General features: G+C 49.9%; 1 protein-coding gene across 1 annotated transcript in view; it reads left to right on the top strand.

Annotated features, from left to right (window-relative positions):
* The window catches only part of LOC119972134 (centrosome and spindle pole-associated protein 1), a 354916-nt gene that overhangs the window by 248462 nt on the left and 87689 nt on the right, over positions 1-18765 (top strand). Inside the window, exon 19 of the mRNA XM_038808467.1 lies at positions 5862-5974. Coding sequence (XP_038664395.1) covers positions 5862-5974 — 113 coding nt within the window. The remainder of the gene's footprint in view (positions 1-5861; positions 5975-18765) is intronic.

The raw sequence follows: 18765 nt of genomic DNA on the forward strand, positions 1-18765 counted from the left end.
CAAGGTGGGCCCCTATCTGTAGGAACAATCTCTTCGAACCAGCGAAATTGGATGCCACATTTGAGGGTTGGAAAGGCAAGGGGTTGAAGAGGGTTAAGGACTTGCATTTGCAGGGTCAGTTTACGAGCTGGAAGAAGCTGCAGGAGAAAGTAGGACTTAAGGTGTGGATGTGTTCAAGTACTTTCTGGTGCATAATTGAGTTTGTTGGGCTTTTTCAATGTTTCCAGAGGCGCCGCTTTCCACTTTGCTGGAAAGGGCATTCGCCTATGCAAAGTCGGAGGAGGGCAGCTCATCCGGGATATCTGGACGGATCATGGGGGAAGAGCAGGCTTCAGTTGAGGTGAGGGCCAGGTGGAAGAGGAGCTGGGACCCATTTTGGAGGAGGACGTGTGGAATGAGTCCCTCCGCAAGGTGAACACTACGTCATCCTTCGCAAGGTTAAGTTTGATGTAGCTCAAGGTGGTGTTCAGGGCACATCTCACCAACGCCAGAGTGAGTCGATTTTTTGAGGGGGCCGAGGATAGGTGAGAGCTGTGCTCGAGAGGGCCTGCAAACCATGATAGATGTTCTGGTCCTGCCCCAAGTTGCTGGGTTTCTGGGGGTCATTTCTCAACACCATATCTGCAATCTTGAATGTGGTCTGGAACCCTGGCTATTAGTAGTGATATTTGGGGTGTGGGCCAGCCGGAATTGAGGACAGGTGTGGGAGTGGGATGCTTTGGCTCTGTTGGCTCCGTCTGGATTCTGCTGAATTGGAGGCAGGCAACACCAACCAGTGCCGCATCGTGGCTAGGTGATTGCATGGAGCTTTTGTAGCTCGAGAAGGTCATGTTCATTGTGAGGGGGTTGATCGCCACGGTCTATCGTAGATGGCGGCCGTTTGCAATGTAGAGCATCACACTGGCATTGAAATTTATATGGCATATTACTCATTTTTGTGATAGGCAAAATGTCTTTTTGGCTTGATGGCAACATCCTGTTCGTAGTGAATATCGCTGCAACTGCACAGAAGCAGTGTGAAGCAGCTAAATTCAGCTGTCGTTCAAATGTTTTAGATATCTTGCCCTTCTCGGATCATCTGAGGTAGACTGTGCAATTTTATGGGTCGAAAGTGATGGCCTTCGGCTAGTTCATGATCTTGCACGAGAAACAGCACGCAATGATCTGATCAGGGTAGCTGTTATCTCTTTGATGTGGCCTATTTCAGCATCAAACTTGCATGGTGAGCAGATGGTTTGGGGTCTAATTACAAGGTTGCCAATAAGGCCAAATCTCTATTGAGTCATAGAGTTTTACAGCACAAAGAGAGGCCCTTTGGCCTTTTGTGCCTGTGGCGACTATCAAACACCTGTCTATTCTAATCCCATTTTCCACCACTTGTATGCTACGGTGTTTCAGTTGCCCATCTAAATACTTCTTAAATTCCCAACCTCCCCGATCTATCCTCATAACTGAAGTTTCTCATCCATCTAGCCATTCTGTTAAAGCTCTTCTGCACTCTCTCCAATGCCTTCACATACTATACTGTGGCACCCAGAACATACACAACAGCTAAGGTCTAACCAGTGTCTTGTATAAGTCCAGCAGAACCATCTCTGGGGACTGCCATTAGCACTCTTTTCCTTTGGTTTCTGTGGCAATGACTCATCTTTCATTCCCTCATCCTACAGTATAAACTTTCTATGCCTTTTAGCTTTGATAAAGGGTCACCTGGTCTCAAAACGTTAGCTCTTTTCTCTCCTTACAGATGCTGTCAGACCTGCTGAGATTTTACAGCATTTTCTCTTTTGGCTCCTTTGCTCCAAAGCCCAGAATACTATAAGCTTTATTAACTGCTCTCGCTACCTGTCCTGCCACCTTCAATGATCAATGCACATATATACCCAGGTCCCTCTGCTCCTTTTAGAAGCTGGGTCATCGAGCACAGAAAGAGGCCTTTCGGCCCATCGTGGCTAATCCCATTTTCCAGCACTTGGAGCCTTGTAGAAATCCATAGATTCTCTACAGTACAGAAGGGCTGGTTTAGCACACTGGGCTAAATCGCTGGCTTTTAAAGCAGACCAAGGCAGGCCAGCAGCACGGTTCAATTCCCGTACCAGCCCCCCCTGAACAGGCACCGGAATGTGGCGACTAGGGGCTTTTCACAATAACTTCATTGAAGCCTACTCGTGACAATAAGCGATTTTCATTTCATTTCATTTTCATGTCATTTGGCCTATCAAGTCCATACCGGCCCTCTGAAAGAGCATCTTACCTAGTCCCACTGTCTCTGCCTATCCCTATAACCCCTAACCTGTACATCTTTGGACAGGGAAATTTTGCATGACCAATCCACCTAACTACACATTTTTGGACTGTAGGAAGAAACCAGAGCACCCGAAGGTAACCCACGCAGACACAGAGAGAACATGTAAACTCCACACAGACAGACACCCAAAGCCGGAATTGTACCCGGATCCCTGGCGCTGTGAGACGAGCACTGTTAGCCACTGTACTACCATACTATGGTGTTTCAAGTGCCCATCTAAATGCTTCTTAAATGTTGTGAGGGTTCCCGCCTCTACCACCCTTGCAGGCAGTGATATCCAGAGTTTCACTACTCTCTGGGCGAAAATGTTTTTCTTCAAATCCCCTCAAAATTTCCTGTGCCTTACCATGAATCTCTGCCCCGTAGTTATTGACCCCTCTACTGAGGGGAAAAGTTGCTTCCTATCTACCCTATGTCCCTCATATTTTTGTACACCTTGATCAGGCCCCCCCTCAACCTGCTCTGCTCTGAGGTTAGCGCATGGAACTGTAAGAATCCCAACGCATGCATTGGCCAGTCAAGGTAGGCTTGCAGTAGACCGTGGTAGGGAACCTCCTGGCAGATTTCTCAACTAGTACGTCGAGGGAGGAGAGTTAATTTGACTGCTCCCTTTCACAGATGAATTTGAGTACAGGATGGAGTTCATGAAGATATGCAAATAAATTATTACATGTTGAACTAAATTTTAAATATAGAAGACGTGTCATCTGCCTGGCCGAAATATGTAAGTGGTAGGAGGTTAGCTTTTTAAAGATGTATTTACTGGATGTGGGTGTCGCTGGTTAGGCCAGCATTTATTGCCCATCCCTCGTTGCCCTTCAGAAGGTGGTGGTGAGCTGCCTTTTTAAACTGCTGCAGTCCTTGAGGTGTAATTAAATCCACTGTACTGTTGGGGAGGGAGTTCCAGGATGTTGCCCCAGTGACAGTGAAGGAACGGTGATATATTTCCAAGTCAGGGTGGTGAGTGAATTGGAGTAGTCATATTAATACAGTGGCTATCAGGGTAGGTCAAAGGCTAGACGAGTAACTCACCTCATGACCCCCTCAAAGCCTGACTTGGAGGGGAACCTCCAGGTGTTGGGGTTCCCAGGTATCTGCTGCTCTTGTCCTTCTAGATGGTAATGGTCGTGGGTTTGGAAGGTGCTGCCTAAGGAACCTTGGTAAGTTACAGTGCATCTTATAAATGGTACATACGGCTGCCACTGTTCATCGGTGGTACAGGGTTTGAATGTTTGTGGAAGGGGAGCAATCAAGCCGGCTACTTTGTCTTGCATGGTGTTGAGCTTCTTGGAGTTTTGTTGGAGTTGCATTCATCCAGGCAAGCGGAGAGTGTTCCATTACAATCCTGATTTGTGCCTTGTAGATACTGGACAGGCTTTGAGGGGGTCATGAGGTGAGTTACTCATCTAGCCTTTGACCTACCCTGATAGCCACAGTATTAATATGACTACTCCAATTCAGCTTCTGATCAATGGTAGCCCCCAAGATATTGATTGTGGGGGATTCAGCAATGGTGATGCCATTCAATATCAAGGGGTGATAGTTGGGTCTTCTCTTGTAGGAGATGGTCATTGCCTGGCACTTGTGTGGTACAAATAGGCCATGCCTGGATGGTGTCCTGTTCTTGCTGCATTTGGATATGGACTGCTTCATTATCTGAGGAGTCGCGAATGGAGCTAAACATTGTGCAGTCATCCGCAAACATCCCCACTTCTGACTTATGATAGAAGAAAGGCCATTGATGAATCAGCTGAAGATGGTTGGGCCTAGGACACTACCCTGAGGAACATCTGCAGAGATATCCTGGAGCTGAAATGATTCACCTCCAACCACAACAAGCACCTTCCTTTATGTCAGATATGACTCCAGTGAGCAGAGAGTTTTCCCCCTGATTCCCATCCCCATTCTATCATTCCATCAAAGACGTGTTTCTCTTATAACTCAACAATGACGCGTGCGATAGCTGGGCCTGGAGGGAATCCCATGGCAACACCATCTAGTTGGGAATCCATAGTGTCCGTAAAGCAAGTTGTGGAGTTCATAAGCTCAATGAATACTGGTTCACACAATGGTGCCAGGTCTAAATCACCATGAAATAGTGTTGCAGTGCAAATATCTGTGGTTTCATTCAGTGGAACATTGATGTATAGGTTATCAATATCCAATGAGTACATGGACACGGCACTGCTATCGATGTGCAAGTTCTGTATGGTCTACACAAATGTGAAGTAATTCATCTGGGAAACTTGTTCAAAACTGATTGTAACATTTGTCCAACTATTTGGCCAATTTGTGCTGTGCGGAACCGGTCATAGATAAGATTGGGGGTGAAGGGACATCACTTTTTCGTGCCTTGAGCAGCCCATACAAATGCAGAGGCAGTGAACAGTGAGAGCAAACCATGTCATATATATCACCTGGCAGTTCATCACTCTTTCACAAGTCCAGCATGTGTTTTTTTAAAGCTTATTTTTGAGCAGTTCATTTCATTCTGAATGACTGATTCGCCCAAATTTGAATCCATTGGACCTGCCTCTCAACACGACAGGACAGCCTTGTTCACAGTGTGGCGCTTTTGTATGCACTGGAAGCTAGAGATATTAATACACCAGACCTCTTTGTAGACAGAAAGAACATATCCTCACATTGAGCCTGTGTTATCTAAACAAATTACAGTGTATCCATTCACTGGTTCATTCCACAGGGCAATGCTTTGACCAATCAGAGTCAACCTGTCTGGTTTAAATCTTCAAACAATGCTTGGCAGTTGACTGCCAGTCACCATTTACTGGTGCATTCTTCATGGAAATGCCTCTACCAATCAGAGTTCACTTGCCAACCAATCAGCACTCTCTTCTCATAAAGTATTGTTTGTTTCCCCGACATTGGTATTCTTAAAATTTTCCTGATGAGTGCAAGACGAAAAGCTTCACCAAAATTTCTGGTTTTCAACACTACTTGAGTTCTATACTACCAAATGATTATTCATCTACTAATTAATAAATCTGTGTCAATTTATAACCTAAGACATGGTCAAACAAAGTACTTGTCCTGCAACTATCCAAAATTGAGGAAGGAGATCTGAGTATGTATCAAACTTGCCACAAATTGGCCAGCTATTTGGCAGGTTAAGGCACACTTTGGATTGTAAGATATAAGGGTTTTCCAATAGGAGTGGTCAAAGACAAAGGCTCATGGAAAGTATCTGGAATAAAAACCAAAATATAGATGTGGGCAGGGAGATCCTTAAGTGGTATCTTAACACTCCCAGAAGTTGATGAAATATTGCTTCAATATTTTCTATCATGCTGAAAAATGCAGTATCAATATAAACAATAATACTTTACAAATTGTAAAATATGACTGATAGTGTGGGTTATCTTTGGTTTCAGATGATTACACAGCCCCCAAGCTTGACGCTTTTGATTTTGGTCAGACCTCAAACAAATTTAACCCATTCAACTTATTTGTTTTATGTATGTTTCTGGATGTTTTAAAGGTGAGACATATTTAACCATTTAATAGTTTTTCTATTTCTTTTCCCTTTTTGTAGGGTTTGCATTTGCAAATACAGCACAGCTTTCCCAAGGAAATCCTTTCAATGATCTGCAATTTGAAAAAAAAATTACGGAGCAACAAAAGTACAAAGAATATCTACGCTTACAAGTAAATGCTGTTGAAGAGAAATTTTAATTTTCCATTGAACTATTTTATTCTCTTCTGCTTCTCCAGACTTCAAACTATTGCTTTGCTTTATCTGAAAGAATGGACAAGTAGTAAAGGATATTTTCGGTTAGCAGTACACAGTAATTGGTTAAGGGAAGTTACCTCGGATATTGAGTGGAACATGAGCTTCAAAACAATTTTCGTTACCGATTTTCTTCATTCCTGAATTGCTGAAGTCCTGAAAGACTTCTTCATGAATTACATAGAACATAGAACGATACAGCGCAGTACAGGCCCTTCGGCCCTCGATGTTGCACCGACATGGAAAAAAACTAAAGGCCATCTAACCTACACTATGCCCTTATCATCCATATGCTTATCCAATAAACTTTTAAATGCTCTCAATGTTGGCGAGTTTACTACTGTTGCAGGTAGGGCATTCCACGGCCTCACCACTCTTTGCGTAAAAAACCCACCTCTGACCTCTGTCCTATATCTATTACCCCTCAATTTAAGGCTATGTCCCCTCGTGCTAGCCACCTCCATCCGCGGGAGAAGGCTCTCGTTGTCCACCCTATCTAACCCTCTGATCATTTTGTATGCCTCTATTAAGTCACCTCTTAACCTTCTTCTCTCTAACGAAAACAACCTCAAGTCCATCAGCCTTTCCTCATAAGATTTTCCCTCCATACCAGGCAACATCCTGGTAAATCTCCTCTGCACCCGTTCCAAGGCTTCCACGTCCTTCCTATAATGAGGCGACCAGAACTGTACGCAATACTCCAAATGCGGCCGTACTAGAGTTTTGTACAACTGCAACATGACCTCATGGCTCCAGAACTCAATCCCTCTACCAATAAAGGCCAACACACCATAGGCCTTCTTCACAACCCTATCAACCTGGGTGGCAACTTTCAGGGATCTATGTACATGGACACCGAGATCCCTCTGCTCATCCACACTACCAAGAATTTTACCATTAGCCAAATATTCCGCATTCCTGTTATTCTTTCCAAAGTGAATCACCTCACACTTCTCCACATTAAACTCCATTTGCCACCTCTCAGCCCAGCTCTGCAGCTTATCTATGTCACTCTGTAACCTGCAACATCCTTCCGCACTGTCTACAACTCCACCGACTTTAGTGTAATCTGCAAATTTACTCACCCATCCTTCTGCGCCCTCCTCTAGGTCATTTATAAAAATGACAAACAGCAACGGCCCCAGAACAGATCCTTGTGGTACGCCACTCGTAACTGAACTCCATTCTGAACATTTCCCATCAACTACCACTCTCTGTCTTCTTTCAACTAGCCAATTTCTGATCCACATCTCTAAATCACCCTCAATCCCCAGCCTCCGTATTTTCTGCAATAGCCGACCGTGGGGGACCTTATCAAACGCTTTACTGAAATCCATATACACCACATCAACTGCTCTACCCTCGTCTACCTGTTCAGTCACCTTCTCAAAGAACTCGATAAGGTTTGTGAGGCATGACCTACCCTTCACAAAACCATGCTGACTATCCCTAATCATATTATTCCTATCTAGATGATTATAAATCGTATCTTTTATAATCCTCTCCAAGACCTTACCCACCACAGACGTTAGGCTCACCGGCCTATAGTTACCGGGGTTATCTCTACTCCCCTTCTTGAACAAAGGGACCACATTTGCTATCCTCCAGTCCTCTGGCACTATTCCTGTAGCCAATGATGACCTAAAAATCAAAGCCAAAGGCTCAGCAATCTCTTCCCTGGCTTCCCAGAGAATCCTAGGATAAATCCCATCCGGCCCCGGGGACTTATCTATTTTCACCTTGTCCAGAATTGCCAACACTTCTTCCCTACGCACCTCAATGCCATCTATTCTAATAGCCTGGGTCTCAGCATTCTTCTTAACAAGAGATTCCACTTCTTTGGTAAACCACGGTTCCCTCGCTCGACCCCTTCCTCCCTGCCTGATTGGTACGTACTTATCAAGAACATGCAATAGCTGTTCCTTGAACAAGCTCCACATATCCAGTGTGCCCAACCCTTGCAGCCTACTTCTCCAACCAACACATCCTAAGTCATGTCTGTTGGGGCTGTTTAGCCCCTAAACAGGGGCTGTTTAGCTCACAGGGCTAATCGCTGACTTTGAAAGCAGACTAAGGCAAGCCAGCAGCACGGTTCGATTCCCGTAACAGCCTCCCCGAACAGGCGCCGGAATGTGGCGACTAGGGGCTTTTCACAGTAACTTCATTTGAAGCCTACTCGTGACAATAAGCGATTTTCATTTCATTTCATGTCTAATGGCATCATAATTGCCCTTCCCCCAGCTATAACTCTTGCCCTGCGGGGTATACTTATCCCTTTCCATCACTAACGTAAAGGTCACCGAATTGTGGTCACTGTTTCCAAAGTGCTCACCTACCTCCAGATCTAACACCTGGCCTGGTTCATTACCCAAAACCAAATCCAATGTGGCCTCGCCTCTTGTTGGCCTGTCAACATATTGTGTCAGGAAACCCTCCTGCACACATTGTACAAAGAACGACCCATCTAATGTACTCGAACTATATCTTTTCCAGTCAATATTTGGAAAGTTAAAGTCTCCCATAACAACTACCCTGTTACTTTCGCTCTTTTCCAGAATCATCTTCGCCATCCTTTCCTCTACATCCCTAGAACTATTAGGTGGCCTATAGAAAACTCCCAACAGGGTGACCTCTCCTTTCCTGTTTCTAACCTCAGCCCATACTACCTCAGAAGAAGAGTCCCCATCTAGCATCCTTTCCGCCACCGTAATACTATCCTTGACTAGCAGCGCCACACCTCCCCCTCTTTTGCCCCCTTCTCTGAGCTTACTAAAACACCTAAACCCCGGAACCTGCAACAACCATTCCTGTCCCTGCTCTATCCATGTCTCTGAAATGGTCACAACATCGAAGTCCCAGGTACCAACCCATGCTGCCAGTTCCCCTACCTTATTTCGTATACTCCTGGCATTGAAGTAGACACACTTCAAATTACAGATCTATAGTTGTCAGCTATGGTCTGTTTTTCATGCTAATAGGTGTTGTTCCAATCTGAATGTTGAGATAGAGTTTTGCTGTACAATTCAACCATGATGCACATCAGAGCCAAACCCAATCCTGATCTTCACTTACGTGCTTGGACTGGGGGTCCAGTGACCACGAGTTAAAATCCAAGCTGATTTATTTTTTTGTTTTACCCTCATCTTCATCCAATTTTTTTTTAACCAAAATTTTATTAAGGCATTTATGGTTTTGTAACAACAAAAGATACAAATACAAATGTAAACATAATTCAGTGCATAACACCCCCAACCAACAACCATACCCCGCCAACTTAGCTTATACACACACACCCCAAGTCTCTCTATCTCCTCTCGTTGTTACCGCCTAAACTGAACTAAACTAAACTAACTCCCCCTGCCCCCCTCTTATTCCCGAACCTCCCCCCCCCCCCCCCCCCCCCCCCCCCCCCATTGCATCTGCTAACAGTTTAGTTTTCCCCGAAGAAGTCGATAAATGGCTGCCACCTCCGAACAAACCCTAACACTGATCTTCTCAGGGCGAACTTAATTTTCTCAAGCCTGAGAAACCCAGCCATGTCGCTAACCCATACCCCCGATTTGGGGGGTTCCGAGTCCCTCCATGTTAATAAGATCCGTCTCTGGGCTACCAAGAAGGCAAAAGCCAAGACGTCAGCCTCTCTCGCCCCCTGGACTCCCGGATCTTCCGACACTCCAAAGATCGTCACCTCTTGACTTGGCCCCACCCTCGTTTTTAGCACCGTAGACATGACATTGGCAAATCCCTGCCAAAATTCCCTCAGTTTCGGACATGCCCAAAACATGTGGACATGATTTGCGGGCCCTCTTGCACACCTCACACACCTGTCCTGTACCCCAAAGAACCTGCTCATCCGGGCCACTGTCATGTGTGCCCAGCGAACCACTTTGAATTGTATCAGGCTGAGGTTGGCACATGATGAGGACGTGTTGACTCTGCTCAGAGCATCCCACAAACCCGCCTCTAACTCCTTTTCCAACTAGTCCTCCCATTCACGCTTTACCTCCCCTGTCTGGGCTCCTTCCCGTTGATGCACTATCAATTACGACGAGAATAGAATAAAGTGTAATCGAGGCTTTATTAAGCAGAGGTGTGGAGCCGCCCGCAGCTGCTGCCGAAATGGCTGCAGCTCGGAGAGCACACACATTTATATTCCGCCTAGTGGCGGAGCCAGCAGGCAGGGATCTACCCCCGTACCTGTAGTACAGGAGCCTTACCGTATTACCTCTCATACATGATATATACAAAAGTGGTGACTACCACATTCACCCCCTGTTAAAAAAAGAGTCCAGCGGGGCTCGTGGAAGACTATTTACATGCATAGGTTAACATTTTGGGGATAGTTCACAAATTCAGCCGATCGGGTGCCTTGATCCTCCGTTGTGAGCGCTGCAGCCCCGGTGACGATGCAGGCGCGGCTCGGTCGCCAGTGACTCCAGGAGCGTGTAGACCTCATCTTCATCTCCGGGTGGGACCAAGGGGAAGACAGATCGTCCTGGAGCGGGGCCTCTGGTGAGGTGCGCTGGGGGGAGGAAGGATGGCGCCGGGGGGGGGGGGGGGGGTGCAGCTGGTGCCAGGTCCCTGAGGGAGACTGTGTCTTGGCGGCCGTCGGGGTATGCCACGTACGCGTACTGCGGGTTTGCATGGAGTAGCTGTACCCTCTCGAACAAAGGGTCTGCCTTGTGGAGCCGCACATGCTTGCGGAGGAGAATGGGACCTGGAGCTGCCAGCCACGTTGGGAGCAAAACCCTGGAGGTGGACCTCCTGGGGAAGGCAAGGAGACGTTCGTGGGGGGGTTGCATTAGTCACAGTGCAAAGTAGCGATCGGATAGAGTGGAGGGTGTCGGGGAAGACCTTCTGCCAGCGGGAGACACGGAGATGCTTGGACCGTAAGGCCAGCTGGACGACCTTCCAGACCGTCCCATTCTCCCGCTCCATCTGCCCGTTTCCCCGGGGGTTGTAGCTGGTCGTCCTGCTCGAGGCGATGCCCTTGTTGAGCAGGTACTGATGCAGCTCATCGCTCTTAAACGAGGATCCCGGTTGCTGTGGATGTATTTGGGGTAACCGAACAGGGCGAAGATGGTGTTGACTGCTTTGATGACGGTGGCAGACGTTATATCGGGGCATGGGACGGCGAAGGGGAATCTGGAGTATTCGTCGAGCACGTTAAGGAAGTACGTGTTTCGGTCGATGGAGGGGAGGGGCCCTTTGAAATCCACACTGAGGCGTTCAAAGGGGCGGGAGGCCTTCATTAGATACGCACGGTCTGGCCCATAGAAGTGCAGTTTGCACTCCGCGCAAACCTTTCAGTCTCTGGTGATAGCCCTGACCTCATCAATGGAGTAGGGCAGATTGCGGGCTTTTATGAAGTGAAAGAACCGGATGATCCCTGGGTCACAGATAGCATCGTGTGGGGTCCGGAGTCGGTCCACTTGTTCGCTGGCACATGTACCTTGGGATAGGGCATCGGGGGGGCTCATTGAGCTTACCGAGGCGATACAAAATCTCGTAATTGTAGGTGGAGAGCTTGATCCTCCACCTCAAGATTTTATCATTTTTGATCTTGCCCCGCTGTGTGTTATTGAACATTAAGGCAACTGACCGTTGGTCAGTGAGGAGAGTGAATCTCCTGCCGGCCAGGTAATGCCTCCAATGTCGCACAGCTTCTACGATGGCTTGGGCCTCCTTCTCGACGGAGGAGTGCCGAATTTCGGAGGCATGGAGGGCGCATGAAAAGAATGCCATGGGCCTGCCTGCCTGGTTGAGGGTGGCGGCCAGAGCGATGTCTGATGCATCGCTCTCGACTTGGAAAGGGAGCGTCTCGTCGACTGCATACATCGCGGCCTTGGCGATGTCGGCCTTGATACGATTGAAGGCCCGGTGAGCCCCAGCCGTCAGTGGGAAAACGGTGGAGTGAATGAGTGGGCAGGCCTTGTCCACATAGTTCGGGACCCACTGCGCGTAGTATGAGAAGAACCCCAGGTATCGTTTGAGGGCCTTGGGGCAGTGGGGGAGGGGGAGTTCCATGAGAGGGCGCATGCGATCGGGGTCGGGCCCTAGAACTCCATTTTGCACCACATAGCCAAGGATGGCTAAGCGGTTGGTGCTGAATACGCACTTCTTGTTGTACGTTAGGTTGAGGAGTTTGGCGGTGTGGAGGAATTTGGAAAGGTTGACGTCGTGGTTCTGCTGGTCGTGGCCGCAGATGGTGACGCTATCCAGGTACGGAAGGTGGCCCGCAGTCCATACCAGTCAACCATTCGGTCCATCTCCCATTGGAAAACCGAGACCACATTAGTGACGCCGAAGAGAACCCTAAGGAAGTGGTAAAGGCAGCTGTTCGCTTCAAACACAGTGTACGGGCAGTCTGCCTTGCGAATGGGGAGCTGGTGGTAGGCAGAATTCAGGTCCGCTGTCGAGAAGACCCAGTGCTGTGCAAACTGATTGACCATATCAGATATGCGTGGGAGGGGGTACACGTCGAGCTGCGAGTACTGATTGATGGTCTAACTGTAGTCAACGACCATCCTGTTTTTCTCCCCAGTTTTCACAACTACCACTTGGGCTCTCCAGGAGCTGTTGCTGGCCTCGATGATGCCTTCCTACAGCAGCCACTGGACCTCAGACCTGATCAAGGTCCTGTCCTGGGCACTGTACCGTCTGCTCCTGGTGGCGACGGGTTTGCAATCCGGGGTGAGGTTTGCAAACAGAGAAGGAGGGTCGACCTTAGGGTCGTGAGACAGCATACAGTAAGGGGTGGTAGAGGCCCGCCGAATTTCAGGGTTAGACTTTGGAGGTTACACTGGAAGTGCAGGCCGAGTAGTAAGGCAGCGCAGAGGTTGGGGAGGACGTAGAGCCGGAAGTCTCTGAACTCTACGCCCTGGATGGTGAGTGTATTGGTGCAATATCCCCGGATCTCCACGGAGTGGGATCCGGAGGCCAGGGAGATTCTCTGGATAATGGGGTGTACCGCGAGGGTGCAGCGCCTTACCGTATCGGGGTAGATGAAGCTCTCTGTGCCCCCGGAGTCAAGAAGGCATGATGTCTTGTGCCCATCGACCTTTACCGTCTTCGATGAGGTTGCAAGGTTGTGCGGCCGGGTCTTTTTCGATCGTGATAGTGTCTAGCTGTGGCTGGTGTTGGAAGGCCCCTGACTGGTCGGCGGCGGTTGCAGGCGATGAGCGGCCCGATGAGGTGCCCGACGAGCAGGGGTCCTGAGGCAGGGAAGATGGTCCGCCCATGGGGCGCACGTGGCGGGCGGTGTTAAAGATAGCGGCACCCATGGGCCGCACGAGGCCTGATGGGGAGAAAGATGGCGGCACCCACGGGCCGCACGTGTCCTGAGGCAAGCATGACGGCGGTTCCCACGGGCCGCACGTGGGCTGAGGCGAAGAAGATGGCAGCGCCCACGGGCCGCACGTGGGTTGCGGGGGCAAAAATAGCGCCGCCCATGGGGCGCACGTGGGGGGTGCAGGAACAATGGGCCTGGTTACAGCGGTGATTGAGCGGGCCTGGCACACAGCAGCGATGTCCTTTCTTCCTGCAGGCCTTGCAGAGTGCGCTCTGCGCCGGGCAGCGCTGCTGGGGGTGCTTTGTCTGTCCGCAGAAGTAGCACTTGGGTCCCCCGGGTTGGCTGGCTGCTGCGCGGCGCAGGCTTGGGGTTGGCTGGGGGCGGTCGCTGGTGGGGTCCATGATGGGGTGTTTGCTGGTGGGGTCCACGACGGCCAGGAGGGGGGAGCCGTGTGGTCGGGGGTGTACACTTGTAACGGGAGGCGACCGTTAGTGAGATCGCGAGTACCTTGGTCGCCGCGAGGTCGAGGGTAGCCCTTTCTAAGAGGCACTGGCGGATGTACGCTGACCCTATGCCCGTAAAGAAAGCATTCCTAATTAGGAGTTCAGAATGTTCAACGCCAAAACAGCCTGGCAATCGCAGTTCCTCACCACGATGTGCAGAGCACGCCAAAAATCTTCCACAGACTCACCAGGGAGTTGATGCCACGTGGACAGGAGGTGCCTGGCGTAGAGTTTGTTGGTCTGCTGGGTGTAGTTCTCTTTCAGTAGCGCCATGGCCTCAGCGTAGGTAGGCGCGTCCCAGATGAGGGGAAAGATATCGGAGCTCAGCCGCGTATACAGGATCTGGAGCTTCTGTGCCTCTGAGGGAGGTTCTGTTGCAGATCCGATGTAGGCTTCAAAGCAAGCTAGCCAATGTGCGAAGGACGACTTGGCGTTGTCTGCTTGAGGGTGCAGCTGCAGGCGACCTGACTTGATGCGGAGGTCCATCGTTGTAAAATCTCTTAATAAATTGATGCACTATCAATTACGACGAGACGAGAATAGAGTGTAATCAAGGCTTTATTAAGCAGAGATGTGTAGCTTCCCGCAGCTGCTGCCGAAATGGCTGCAGCTAGGAGAGCACACACAGTTATACTCCATCTACTGGCGGAGCCAGCAGGCAGGGATCTACCCCCCATACTTGTAGTACAGGAGCCTTACCGTGATATATACAACAGTGGTGACTACCACACCCCTCTCCCACCCCCTTTCCAGAAACCACCTTATCCTGTATCACATGTGGCGGTAGAAGCAGAAAGGTCGAAACCTGCCTTTGCACAAAGTCCGTCACCTGCAGATAGCGAAACCCATTCCCATCAAACCCCTCAAGCAATTCAAACTCCTCTTCCAAGTCCTCCAAACAAGGAAAGCTCCCATCAATAAACAGATCTCCCAATCTCTCAATACCTGCTCTCTGCCATATCCGAAACCCCCATCCAGCCTCTCCAGGAAAAAACGGTGATTGCCACAAATTGGAGCCCACACCGACGCTCCCTCCACCCCCATATTTTTCTACCACTGCCCCAAACTCTCAGTGCTGCCATTACCACCAGGCTTGTGGAGTACTGGGCCGGCGAGAATGGCAGAGGTGCTGTTACCAATGTTCCTAAACGTTACCCTACATGATGCCGCCTCTACCCGCTCCCACACCGACCCCCCTTTCCACTAGCCTCCCCCCCTCACCCGGCTCCGCTCCAGCAGCACTTTCCTTACTCGCGGGGTTTTACCCGCCCACACAAACCCAGAGATCACCGCATTAACCCACTTAAAAAAGGCCTTTGGTATAAAAATAGGGAGACACAGGAAAACAAACAAAAATCTCAGGAAAACCGTCATCTTTACGGTCTGTACCCTCCCCGCTAGTTAACATGTCCCACATCCGAAAGACCTTCTTCATCAGCTCAGTTAACTGGGCCAGATTTAATTTATATAGCTGCTCCCACCCCCATGCCACCTGGATTCCCAAGTATCAAAAACTCCCTCCCACCACTTTAAACGACAACTCCCCCAGTCTTCTTTCCTGCCCCCTCGCCTGGATCACAAAAACCTCACTCTTACCCATGTTCAATTTATATCCCGAGAACCGGGCAAATTCCTTTTAGATCCGCAAAATATCTCCCATTCCCCCTTGTGGGTCAGAAATATACAGGAGTAGGTCGTCCGCATATGAGATCCTGTGTTCCACACCCCGCCCACAGCCCCTTTCAGTCCTTTGACGCTGTCAGCGCCATTGCCAGTGGCTCTATAGCCAAGGCAAACAACAGTGAGGAGAGTGGACATCCCTGCCTTGTTCCCCGGTGCAGTCTAAAGTAGTCCGAACTCACCCGGTTCGTCCGCACACTCGCCACCAGCACCTGGTGCAGCAACCGGACCCAGTCTACAAAGCCCTGTCCAAACCCAAACCACCCAAGGACCTCCCACAAATACTTCCACTCCACCCAGTCATAAATCATAGAATTTACAGTGCCGAAGGAAGCCATTCGGCCCATCGAAGGCCTTCTTCGCGTCCATAGCGCTCACTACCTCCACCTCCCTCCCCTCGGAGGGCATCATGATGACATTCAAGAGCCTTCTAACATTGCCCGTTACCTGCCTCCCTTTGACAAATCCTGTCTGGTCCTCCCTTATTACCCCGGAGCATAATCCTCTTCTCGGGGCAAAATTCTTGGCCAGAAATTTGGCATCAACATTTAGTAAGGAGATTGGCCTGTACGACCCGCATTGTTCTGGGTCCTTCTCCCGCTTCAGGATTAATGAGATAGAAGCCTGTGACGTTGTTGGGGGAAGAACATCCCCGCTCCTTTGCCTCATTAAATGCCCTCACCAGCAGTGGACTCTATAAAATTTCGCCGTTCGGTCCTGGGGCTTGCTCGACTACTTCCACAATCCCGATCGGGTCTCCCAGCCCCTCCACCAATCCTTCTCCATCTTCAGAAACTCCAAACCCTCCAAGAATTGCCTCATTCCCTCCACCCCAGCTGGGGGCTCCGACTCATACAAGCGACTGTAAAATTCCTTGAACACCCTGTTTACCCCTGCTGGGTCCAAGACTGTGTTCCTCCCTCTATCCTTTACTCTTCATATCTGGCCGCCTCCCTTTTCCTGAGCTGGTGTGCTAGCATGCTACTGGCCTTTTCCACATACTCATATACCGTTCCTCTCGTCTTCCTCAGCTGCCCACCGCCTTCCTTGTGGATATCAGACCAAACTCCATCTGCAGCTTCTGCCACCCCTTCAACAGCCCCGCCTCCTGGACTTCTGAGTACCTTCTATCCACCTGGAGTAGCTCCCTAACCAGCCTATCCATCTCTGTCCGCTCCACCTCTCTATGAGCCCGTACCGAAATCAGCTCCCCCCTAACTACTGCCTTCAGCGCATCCCATACCGTTGCTGCCGAAGCCTCCCCTGTGTCATTTGTCTCCAAACAATTCTGGATGGCCTCCCTCACCCACCCGCACACCACATCATCTGCATCCAATCTCCATTGCGGGCGCTGGCCCCCTCATTGCTCACCCGTAAATCCACCCTGTATGGGGCATGGTCCGACACAACAATTGCCGAATATCCAGCAACGACCACCCCACCATCAAGGCCCTATTCAAAACAAAAAAATGAATCCAGGAGTACACTTTATGTACATGGGAGAAAAAGTAAATTCCTTCGCTCTTGGCCGCCTGTACCTCCATGGATCTACCCCCCCCCCCCCAAGCAATCTATTCCATGAACCCCTTTAATTCCTTCGCCGCGGCTGGCACCCTCCCTGTCCTCAAACTCGACCGATCCAACCTCGGCTCTATACCCATATTAAAGTCCCTCCCCCCATGATCAGTCTATGTGAGCTCAGGTCCAGAATCTTCCCCGACACCTGCCTCATAAACTCATAGTTGTCCCAGCTTGGTGCATAGATGTGCATAGATGTTCAGCTTGGTGCATAGATGTTCACTAATACCACCGGCATCTCCTGCTTCCCACTCACCATAATGTACCTAACCCCCGAGTGCACCACCTTGCTCCCTACTTCAAATAACACCCACTTATTGATCAAGATAGCTACCCCCTAGTTTTAGCGTCCGGCCCCGAATGAAATACCTGCCCAACCCACTCCTAGTCTGATCCGCTACCCTCAGGTGTGTCTCCTGTATCATTGCCACGTCCGCCTTCAAACTCTTCAAATGCGTGAACACGTGAGCCCTCTTGACCGGCCCATTCAGTCCTCTCAGTTTCCATGTGGTCAGCCTGGTGCCCCCCCCCCCCAATCAACCATCACCTTTCCTAGGCCAGCCTCCAGCCTGAATCCGGTGCTTCCTCAGGCCTGCCCTCGCGTGCCCACTGTCATCGACTTCAAATTTGTCTCCAAGTGCCGGTCCCTCCCCTGTCAGTAGAACAATTCCCCCCCCCCCCCCCCCCCTCCTTACCCCCCAGAAAAATTCCAACCCCCTCCACAAACTGATCACCTGCTCACCCCCGCTGCGCTTCCATGAGCTAGCCCGTCCAGCTGGCCTGGTAGCACCCGCCCATGGCGCCAAGCACCTACCCCCCCCCCACCCCCCACTGATCTCTTTTCCCCTCCCCCGCTCGAACATACATATGCAAACCATAACAATCCCCAACAAACACAAAGAAGAGCATTCCACCCACCATCCCCCATTAAGAAGAAATTTAACCCACGTACAGAACTGAACAATGGCCCAAAACAATACATACAAAACCCAAAGAGAAAAGAAATTTAGCAGCATAACAAGAACACAACTACTCATCCCCAAGTTCAATGTCCTCCATCACCTGCCAGTCCCCTGTCCTTAACAAAGTTCATCGCCTCACCTGGCGATCCAAAATAAAGTTCTCATAAGTGACCCACTAACGAGCTGGGTACAGCATGCCAAACTTCACCCCCTTCTTAAATAGAGCCAATTTCACTTTATTGAAACTCGCCCTTCTCTTGGCCAGTTCCGCACCCAAGTCCAAATACGCAGCTCATTATCTTCCTATTTGCAGCTCCTCGCCTGCCTGACCCACGTCAAGATCTGTTCCTTGTCCATCCTTACCACCATTGCCCTCAGCGGCTCATTCTTCAGTGGCTTCCTCATCAGCGCTCTGTGCGCCCTGTCCACCTCCAAGGGTCGGGTCAACACACCTACCCCAGCAGCTTCTTGAACATACGCGCCACATTTGCTCCTGCGTCCGATCCCTCTTTGCCCTCTGGGCGCCATCAATCCTCGGGTTCTGCCTGCGCGACCTGTTCTCCAGATCCTCCACTTTCTCTTGCAGCCTTTTTTGGTGGTCCTTCTTCAGCCCCACCTCCGCCGCTGTCGCGGCTAGCTAGTCATCATGCTCAACAACCACCTCTTCCATCTTCTCGATGGCCTGGCCCTGGACT

Source organism: Scyliorhinus canicula, chromosome 10 (assembly GCF_902713615.1).
Source record: "Scyliorhinus canicula chromosome 10, sScyCan1.1, whole genome shotgun sequence".
In the NCBI taxonomy this organism is placed as follows: Eukaryota; Metazoa; Chordata; class Chondrichthyes; order Carcharhiniformes; family Scyliorhinidae; genus Scyliorhinus; species Scyliorhinus canicula.